The following is a 10,986-nucleotide window of genomic DNA, read 5'->3' as shown; positions in this document are numbered from 1 at the left end:
GAGGTATCATCTCACACCGGTCAGAATGGCCATCATCAAAAAATCTAGAAATAGTAAATGCTGGAGAGGGTGTGGAGAAAAGGCAACACTCTTGCACTGTTGGTGGGAATGTAAATTGATACAGCCACTATGGAGAACAGTATGGAGGTTCCTTAAAAAACTAAAAATAGAACTACCATATGACCCAGCAATCCCACTGCTGGGCATATACCCTGAGAAAACCATAATTCAAAAAGAGTCATGTACCAAAATGTTCATTGCAGCTCTATTTACAATAGCCAGGACATGGAAGCAACCTAAGTGTCCATCATCGGATGAATGGATAAAGAAGATGTGGCACATATATACAATGGAATATTACTCAGCCATAAAAAGAAATGAAATGGAGGTATTTGTAGTGAGGTGGATGGAGTTAGAGTCTGTCATACAGAGTGAAGTAAGTCAGAGAGAGAAAAACAAATACAGTATGCTAACACATATATATGGAATCTAAGGGGAAAAAAAGGTCATGAAGAACCTAGTGGCAAGATGGGAATAAAGACACAGACCTACTAGAGAATGGACTTGAGGATATGGGGAGGGGGAGGGGTAAGATGTGACAGGGTGAGAGAGTGTCATGGACATATATACACTACCAAATGTAAAATAAATAGCTAGTGGGAAGCAGCCACATAGCACAGGGAGATCAGTTTGGTGCTTTGTGACCACCTAGAGGGGTGGGATAGGGAGGGTGGGAGGGAGGGAGATGCAAGAGGGAAGAGATATGGGAACATATGTATATGTATAACTGATTCACTTTGTTATAAAGCAGAAACTAACACACCATTGTAAAGCAATTATACTCCAATAAAGATGTTTAAAAAAAAAAAAAAAGGCAGCCAAGAACCAAGAAACCCAAGTGTGGAAGATATTCCTCTTTTCTAACAAAGAAAAGAAAGAAAAATGTGAATACTAACCCTGCCACAACCCTCCATTTCCTGCCCAGGCTGATTTCTGAGGGACACCTCTTTGGCCATTTCATGGGCTCCTTTGTAAGTTTTATTGAGACCAGAAACAGCAGAACGCCTTAAATAAGGGGACTGACTCAGCCCCTTTGTTCCTCGGTAACCTCAGTCAGTGGCTCTTCGCTTAAAAATTCCATGACACTTGTCCTGTTCCCAATCAGATGTGAAATTCAACTCCCTAAAACCATCACAGTCTTTGTGGGACCCTCTCTTGTGATCCTCACTGTACACTTCAATTTGCAGACTCTTTGCACCCATGTTTCCCACGGCCTCCACAGAGTGTAGACCTGCATCTACTCCTCCTATTTCCCCATGTGGGCTGCTGAACAAAGTGCCTGCAGAATTGAAGTGAGACCAATAAATTTACTCTCTCATATGCTGTTTCTACCTTTTCTCATCTCCCCCGATTCTACCGGACCTGAGAATTAAAATAAGGAAAAATAAAAACACTGCTTAAAGAGGGGAAATAAACAAGGCCAGATTCTTCTCCAACCTGGTTCAACCACAACCCAGGCATGCGCTTTCAACAGCCGAAAAGTGAAAATCTTTACCAGGCAAATAACAAACTACTCTGCAGGGTGGTCTGATGCTTCTGAAGCTTATAGACCAGAACACTAGGATCACATGTACAGACTGCTGCATAGTTTACTTAGAGTGGGTCAAAAGTCACCCTTCTGAGTGATACTCCCTTCTGAATGTTCTGAATATTGGAATGCATAGGGCTCTTCCCTTCTCTCCTGCCAGGATCATCCGGATTAAGTGTGAGACATCACTGGCTGACTGTTGGCTGGATAAAACATGTGCTCAAATAAGATGGATTATCTGACCATCATTAAATAATAGAATTCCTTAAATTCTACAGTTTAGCTATCATAACAACTAACAAATATTTGGTCCTTGCTATACGCTTGGCTCTGTGATAATCACAGAGAAAATAAAGGTAAATAAAACACATTCTTACACTTGGGAACTCACAGTTAAGTAGGGGAGATAGACCAGTTTAACAGAAACCCAATGCAATGCAATACACATTACAAAAAAACAAAGAACAAGTACCTCTGAAATACTACAAAAACATTTTGTCAAACACTAAATAGGAAGTGATCAACTTAACCTAGGGTTTGCTGACGAATGCTCATTAAGCACCTCCTATGATTCAGGCACTGTGCCAGGCACTGGGGAGAGAGAAGTGAACATAGCTCCTATCTTCATATGCTGTAAGTTGAGCTGGACTGACAAACCTAGAACAAATGAATACATAAAGTACAGTTATAAATAGTGGAAAGTGCCATGAGGAAAAGAACAGGGTGGTACGATAAGGAATGCTCGGGAGAACTAAGTAAAATCTGGAAATCAAGGAGGGACTTTTAGAGGAAATGGCATTACAGTTAAGACATGCGAGAGTAGGCATGAGCCAGGACAGGAGTTGGGTAAGAGGGTTCTAGGCAGGGAAAACAGAACGAGTTAAGACTTTGAGATGAGAACAAATTTGAACAAGAATCCCATATGGCTTAAGCATAGTGAACAAAGTGGGGCGTTGCAGGAGGTGGAAATTGAGAAGCGGGGACCAGACAGTGCAAGATCTGGTAGGCTAACTAAGGAAGCTGAATTTCAGTCAAAGTGCAGTGGGAAGCCATTGAGGCATCTACAGTGGTGGATAAAATCCCTCCCAAATGACTCTGAATCCTTATAATGTTCTTAGCTTACATGGCATGGTGCTGCACAGACAGACACTATTTGATCCCTGGCTCAAGACCCAGCCTCTTAGTAGCACTCTCCTTCTCTCCTCTGGACCCCCTAGCTCTTATTTTCAGTGATGCGTCTCCTCCCTGAGAATTTAACTGCCCCCCTCCATCCCCTCCCTTCCCCACCACCATATGCATTATTTCTTGTACCTGTGTCCTCAGAATCCCCTTCAGCTAAGGATGGTCCTCTACCTGATACCATGCTTTCCCTCTGTACCTTCCTGGAAACCCTCCACATACTCTTGACCTCCCTCCCTTCCTTCAGACTCTCCTACTCCACCTCTCTGACTCTCTCTAGCTCTTTCCTCTATGATTAGCATAGACTGTGTTGGTGGGTGAAATGGGTGGATAGGATCACAGACTCCTTGAATGTGGTAGTGACAATAAAATAAGTGCTTATAGTCTTTTCTTTGAGAGTATTTTCTAACCTAGCTGCAAATAAGAAATATTTGCATTATTGTAGAATCTATTTCACAACCTACATCCTCATTTCCTGTTTGGCAGTTCTACAATATTTCTAATAGCTTTTTTTTCTGGAAAGTATGGTAGAGATACCTAATGTTCTTCCACATCTGGTTTTCCTCTCCTTCTGGGCATGTGAAAGAATTAGACTCCCCTTCCCTTTGCACCAAGGCAGGGTCATGTCACTGGCCAATAGGCAGTGTGCAAAGTGGCATGTGTCACTTCTGAGCCAGAGCATTTAAGTGCAGCACGTGTCTCTCTGGAGCCCTCTTCCCCTGCCACGTTAACCAAGGAGGTCTCATGTTGTAAATGGTCAGGTAGAGTTGCCACATAGAGGAGATGTACTGAGTCACCTTGAGCTGCAGTAGACTTGAATTTGGTGCTAACATTTAGTGATGTTTGTTACCACAGCATATCATGCCTATTCTGACTAATAGAGAAAGATGGGAGAACTAATCACTCTCTTCACACATTATACTTATTTCCTTGTAACCATTCTAATTATGATTTCATAGGTGAGTTTATTGCCTATTTTTTAATAAATTTATTTACTTTATTTTGTTATTTATTTTTGGCCGCATTGGGTCTTTGTTGCTGCGCACGGGCTTTCTCTAGTTGTGGCAAGCGGGGGCTACTCTTCATTGTGGTGCGCAGGCTTCTCATTGCGGTGTCTTCTCTTGTTGCGGAGCGTGGGCTCTAGGCATGTAGACTTTGGTAGTTGTGGCACGTGGGCTCAGTAGTTGTGGCTCAGGGGCTCTAGAGTACAGGCTCAGTAGTTGTGGTGCATGGGCTTAGTTGCTCCACGGCGTGTGGGATCTTCCCGGACCAGGACTCAAACCCGTGTCCCCTGCACTGACAGGCAGATTCTTAACCACTGTGCCACCAGGGAAGCCCTATTGCCTAATTTTGATGGGAACTTTGTGTGATTGTTCTTGTTAATTAACTCTCCTCTGCCCCTAACCAATGTTCTTAAAGTAAATAATAATGACCATTTCACTGAGTTAATGTGACAAATAGTTGACTAGAAAATCAAAATGTATTCCACTCTCTTCCTTCTTTTCTTCCTTCTGTCTTTTCTTCCTTCTTTCCTTGCTACCTTCCTCATTCCCTACTTCTCTCTTTTCTTTCTTTCTCATCCATTTCTATTCCTCTCTCCTTCCCACCCTTTGTAAACAATGGCTGCTCAATCAAAGCTACTGACATGTTAATTGATCACATAATCCCCAAAGTGCTAAATACTGTGTCCTTCTCATCTTCCCCCCTTTATTTTTTCCCCTCTTCTCCCACCCCAGGACCCCTATTCTGGTCCAGGCTAATTCCCTTTGTTCATTTATCTTCTTTGACATGGTCCAGGGATGAATTCAACCTGACAGTTTTGGGGGGATTTGGGGAGCCTCCACTTCCCAGAGGCTCCTTTTGGGTTGGAAACCAAATATAGTCTAAAAGACTATACAGTGGAACCTAATCTCCCCAACCTTTCTTATACTTAATGCATACAAGGCCCTTTTCTATAAAAGTTCTACCATTACCATAATCAGAAACAGTCAGAGGATCACAAAAAATCCTGTCAGGGGTAAGTCACAGAGCTTAAGATAGCTTACAGGTCTTTAGGCTCAGGGTGCCAACCTGAATTCCTCCTTCCTTCTCTGAAGTGTTAACTGGGCCAAAGGAGCAAGATTTTAAAGTGCACTGAAAAGGATAAGGGATAAGCAAGTTTTAAGCTAGCCAAACCTGCTGGCACTGCATAGCAAGGATTGCATATAAGAAGCTGGTATTGGGCAACGGTGTTCATCTACATGACATCTATATGACTCTGGCCCCTGCCCCTGAGGTCCTCCTTTATTCTTGAATTCACCCAGTTTCTGTCCCTCAACTTTGTCTCTAATCTTCAGCCCTAAACTCAACTGATGTACCTTTCAGCAGGTGGTGCTTCTTGATTTTACTCTTCAAAGTCCTCTATGTGGCATGTCTGTGTTTAGATGTGTCCTCTGGCTCCATTTATTTTAGACCAATCCTCAGAAGCCCACCTTAACTCTGATCCTGGTAGACCAGCCCAAGATGGAATTGGGCATATACGAAGAATGTATGAACAAACGTTTATAAAAAGTGAATGAAATGAAGTGTTTAAGGCAAAAGGCTACAGCGGGCTGGAGCTGGCTGGCACTGGCTCATGAGAGCCAGTTTTTAGGTTTTCAGGAATTATGCAAGTCAGTTGTTAAACATCGATCATCATTATTAAAAATTAAGTTATCTAAACTTACAATTAAATAAATTATACTAAATTAAAGGGAATGCATAAGTAAAACTCATCAGTTCTTAATGATTTTACTACATTTTACTATATTCTATGCTTTTGTGGTCATCTGTGTCTAAAGTATCTGTATGATAGGAATGCTATATAATGATGTGTCGTTGCACATGTCATTCTAACTCTGCATTCAATGGCATCAGCCATGGTGAGAATATTTACCCCATGGAAATCAGCAAATGCTAGAAAGGGGGTTCTTTTCTCCCCTCAAGCCTACTGTTGAACGCTTACCAGCACAGAACTGCAATAGGGTACCAGTGTCTTTCAGAAGTGGATACTGAAGACAAAAGCATGGGGAAGGGGGAATATTTGCAGTTACTTCCCCAGAATCTTTTCGCACGCTGTCCCCTTGTTAAGCAGGTTCCTGTTTCCCAGCTATATAGTTTGCGTGGTAACTTGTATTCGGCTGCAGAACTGGGTCCTTATTGTCTTAAGCCCACTGGCTATCCCAAACCTCTGACTCTGATCAGCCTGGTTCAAGGACGGATTCATCTTCTAAATCAGACCAACTGTGGCCACTGAGGCTGATCTGAAGGACCTGTATTTGAGCTACCAGGAAATCTAATCTGCCATTCCTGCTAGACATGAACAAAGAAGTCTGTAACCCACAGAAGACACTGGTAGCCATCTTGGAACCACAAATGAAAGAGACTGCCCAAGAATGAATATAAACTGAGGAAGTAGAATCAAAAAAATGGTAAGAGAAAAACTAGATTCTGGACAGGTTTGGGGTGAAAACAATCTAATCTTAGACTTTCTGTAAGTCAAGGAATTTCCTTTGCCTTTAGTCTGATTAAATTGGACCTTCAGTTACTTGCACCAGAATGATTCCTTCCAGCTTTGTGACATACGGTTTGTCTTTTAAAGGAGGTAACTGCAGGAAAAAGCAAATACTGTGTGTGTATATACACATCTGACTCTTCAACCAAAGAGCAAGCTCTTTGGAGGCTGTAACTCTTTATTGCACACCTTTGTATCTGTAGCCAACTTAACACTGTGCCCTGCACATAGTGGGCGGCAAGTAGTAGTAAGTGCTTAAAATAGGCTTGTTTAGTTGAATTGGTTAGCAAGTCAGAGAAGGGATTGTGCAAGAAGTCGAGTGAATCAGAGTAAATTCCTCTTGCTTTTCTTGGCTGACTGGCCAATTTGAATCCATCTGTTGTCATTTGTCAAGGTGCCAGGGGAAAAGGAATGAAGCAATATGGCACTTGAGTCCAAGAGTCCAGTCTCTCAAATGGAGAAAGTTGGAGTTTTCTGCTGAAACACAGTGAAAATGTCATAGTCTTTAGTTAGCATAAACACTAAGAAAACTCATTTGACCTACGTTTTCACGATGCCAAGTATCTGGATAAAAATTAAAATGTGTGGTCAACATGTTCCTCAAAATCTATGCATGTGGCACCACATCGACAAATACCCAATTACGTAACTGGACTTCTCACTGTCTAGCTAGGGTTGTTTATGTCATTGAAAGTGATGGCAGCAAGTATGGCACTGTGGCGCTAAATGACACCAGTGCCTTATGATTCTGAGAGGGAGATAAGCATAAACACAGGCAAATCACTTGAGTGTTTCAGGTACATTTCAAGGCAGAAAGAGGAAATAACCGTAGAAATAGGGATGCTGCCTGTTTTCCCACTCCTTCCCTGTCTTCTCCTCCACTACCCTATTCGACATACAATATCTCTTATTTATTTATATTAATTTCCTTTCCATGTCCCAGAATGTAAGCTCCAGGAAGGCAAGGATTTCTCTCTATTTTTGTTCACTGCTCTTTCTGTGAACAAAATAGACTCTGGCAAATGATAAATGCTCAATAAACATTCGATGAACAAATGAGATGGCCTGAAGGAGGGCAATATGCTAAGTAATTCATAAATCAAAAACTAAGATGGCCTGGTGAAAAAAATACTTTTTTTTCTAAATTAAATTAAAAGACCCAGTGACTTAATGAGTCCTGGCTGGCTGAACTGCAATCTTTGTGATAATAAATAATTTGTTTAACTTTCTATCCCTTGGGTTCTCCACCCAGAAAACTGGAGATAACAGTACCAGTCCCATATTCTTCAAAACTTTTAAGTGTCCCAAAAGAGGCAATAGCTGTAAAGGTGTTAGGTTAAAGATGCAATGGAGGAGCTTAGCAAGGATGGGCTTTCATGAAATTAAACAATTATCTCAGTTGCCCATTAACTTATTAAACTGGCAAAATTCCATTTATCAGCTTTTGTTCCTATACATACTAGCAACCATACGTTAATCAGTTTTCTATATTCCTATTTCTACCAGAGTATTGTTATTGTAAATTTAATTAACTAACCATTTCCAAACAAAACTGCAATTTCATACACTTCGAATTTTCCTTTAAAGCCATAAACGTTTTGATGCTAAAAATAGACATATCCACAGAATGCAATCTAACTGCCATTTATTTTATTGTTTTGGAAACAATTTTAAGTTGTGAAATGGCATTTCTCCAGGGTAATTACCCTTCCTCCCGATTCGTTAATAGCAAAACAGTCTTTCTGTTATGGGAATTCTATTCATCCTCTTCCCATTTTCTCCTTCAAGCTAAATTCTATTTTCCGGGGTCTCCTTACCAATCCTCAAAAAGAGACCCTGTACCTTTAATAGCACAGACCTGGTGAGAGGTTTCTTTCCAAACTTGTTCCCTGGCTTCCAAGTGACGAAACCAGCTGTAATTTGAGAGCAAAGAGATCCTCAGGATATCATTAGCCAAAGGAAAAGCTCCGCATTCCCACCCAGTCCAGGAGTTGAAATAGTATCAGAGGGCAAGAACCTTTCTCTCCAGCTACAGGCTCCATTTCCCAAGGAGCAACGGGGAGCTCAGAGAGCCAGAGTGGGGCAACGGAGCCAGCCAGCGTCCAGCCAGAGAGCTGGAGGAGGGGTTCCCCATCCGTGCCGGGATCCCGTCGGGAGGGAGCCGGCTGAGTTCCAGCTACCCGAGCGAGCGCAGGAGCTCAGAGCGAGGGTGCATCCTGGGCTGCGGGCTGCGGCGGCTGCTTCCCAGGCTCTGGTGCCGCAGCCACATGAAGCCAGTTGGGGAGGGGGCGCCAGGGTGCAGCGAGGCTACTGGGACCGAGGCTGACGCCGTCTCAGGGAGGCGCTGACTCCCTAGGGGACCCCACCCCCCCGCCCCGCTTCCTCGCGCCTGGGCGAAGAGTCTTCTCCAGCGGTCCCCCCGTCATCCTGAATATCCAGGATGGTGTTCATGAAGTTCCTCTGGATGGGTTTTCTGTGCCACCTGTGTCAAGGCTATTTCGACGGCCCTCTCTATCCAGAGATGTCCAATGGGACTCTGCACCACTACTTTGTGCCCGACGGGGACTACGAGGAGAACGATGACCCCGAGAAGTGCCAGCTGCTCTTCAGGGTGAGTGACCACCGGCGCTGCTCTCAGGGGGAGGGGAGCCCCGCCAGCAGTCTGCTGAGCCTCACGCTGCGGGAGGAGTTCACCGTGCTGGGCCGCCAGGTGGAGGACGCGGGGCGCGTGCTGGAGGGCATCAGTAAGAGCATCTCCTACGACCTGGACGGGGAGGAGAGCTACGGCAAGTATCTGCGGCGGGAGTCCCACCAGATCGGGGATGCCTACTCCAACTCGGACAAGTCTCTCACTGAGCTGGAAAGCAAGTTCAAGCAGGGCCAGGAACAGGACAGCCGGCAAGACAGCAGGCTCAACGAGGACTTCTTGGGGATGCTGGTCCACACCAGGTCCCTGCTGAAGGAAACGCTCGACATCTCTGTGGGGCTCAGGGACAAATACGAGCTGCTGGCCCTCACCATCAGGAGCCACGGGACCCGGCTAGGTCGGCTGAAAAACGATTATCTTAAAGTGTAGGTGGAAGGGCAAACTTCCAGGGAGAGGGAATCAAATCAGACCCGTGGTGGAAGGTGGGGGACAGAGACGGGACTTTTTCCCATATACTTATTACTTTTTATAACCAGATTTGCACTTGGAGAGTGATCTGATGTGATCCTAACAAGAAAGAAGTGAGAGTTGAGTGGTTTTAGTTTTGTACACTATTTATGTGATTGCTATTGATTTGTCACCTGGAAAGAAGAATTTAAAACCATGTCTCCTGCCTTTCCTAGAGGGGCTTTATATCTCTGCAGAGACACCTGTTTCAGCCACATCTGAAAGGACACAGTTTATGCAGTAGGGAATGTTTAATCTTCCTCATCCTGAAGATTATGTGAAAATACCCAGGGAGCATGTGCATAGCTCCTTTCTGCCTTCAGCCTTCTCCCCTGGCCTCTGAAAGCTGTCAAAGTCGCCTGTTTTTCAGATGAGGTCAGCGTGCCTGCCAGAGGATGGAAGTTGCCGGTTTCTTCTCCTTTTCCTTCTTATTTATTAACCATGGTCTTTAGTTGTTTTCTTTTTGGTTTTGGATTTGGGTTTTTTGGTTTGTTTTTTTCCTTAAGTATTGGCTAGAAACTATAGGCAAATCACCTTTTGCAGGGAGATGTCTGCTGTGCCGCTGTGGGTGTGTGTAAGTTAAAGGGGTCACATTCAAGAAGTCTAAGGTTTGTGGGGATTATGCACTCCTGTGATATGCTGATTTGCTGTGTCTCTCATTGTGTGTCTGTGTCATCGGCACTGCAATCCATTACAAAGGAGTAGGTAGCTTGCCTTGACACACCCCCAAATGCCTGTGATTTAGGTTACCAGTGTATTCTTTCTCATTTAAGGGTTTTGCTTCTGTTTGCTTATTGAAAACTTGTACTTCAAGTAGAGGGAATTTTAATTCTCATAACTCCTTAACTAAGTTTTATTATTCAGCCAATAAATATGTTCTCATATAATACCTGCTTATTTTCTAATTTATATTCATAACTTTCATACTGCAAAGAGGAGCCAGTGCAAAAGGCAAGAGAAGGCTGGGATTGAAGCCAGTTTACTTAGAGTATATGATAAAGAAGGCAGAGGGATCGCTACGTATTTGGCAATCCTCCCTTCCCTGGCCACCCTTACCATCCTCAAAAGGAAAAAAATAAAATCTAGGCTGTGCCAAAACTTGATCTCTGCTGGTCTGCCTAAAAACTCCAATTTTCTCTAGTTTTCCCCTAGAATTAATTGGAAAAGTTTATGGCAAGGCTCAGAGCTTATATGCCGTCAGAATGCAGAGGGAAGGCTCCGTTCTAAGCTGTAGGAACTACAGTGATGTTTAATAACTTTGAAGACAGGTCTACGTTATTTCATTAATGATTTTTAAAATGGAAATGCACTTTATTTCATATCTTTTCCCAGCCAATCCTCACCCTTACCTTAAATATGCTTTCCTTTCATACATAGGCACACACACACACACACACACACACACACTGGGAAATAAGTGTTCATAATCTATTCTTCAACAGGGAGCCATTTTTTTCTCTCCCATGCACGAGGAATCCAGTTTTCTAATCCTCTGAAGTGTCCAATATCCTCCTATGACAATAGGGGAAACTG

General features: G+C 43.4%; 1 protein-coding gene across 1 annotated transcript; it reads left to right on the top strand.

The window, feature by feature from the left end:
- Positions 1 to 8,231: 8,231 nt before the first annotated feature.
- FIBIN (fin bud initiation factor homolog) lies at positions 8,232 to 10,340 on the top strand. The gene has a single exon (XM_082342523.1). It carries the CDS (start codon positions 8,740 to 8,742, stop codon positions 9,373 to 9,375), a length of 636 nt encoding a protein of 211 aa, XP_082198649.1. The 5' UTR covers positions 8,232 to 8,739; the 3' UTR covers positions 9,376 to 10,340.
- Positions 10,341 to 10,986: the final 646 nt, after the last annotated feature.

The sequence above is a fragment of the Balaenoptera borealis genome, assembly GCF_965194805.1.
Source record: "Balaenoptera borealis genome assembly, chromosome: 11".
NCBI lineage: Eukaryota > Metazoa > Chordata > Mammalia > Artiodactyla > Balaenopteridae > Balaenoptera > Balaenoptera borealis.
Note: the sequence above shows the minus strand (reverse complement) of the source record. Positions and strands in the feature narration are given on the sequence as shown.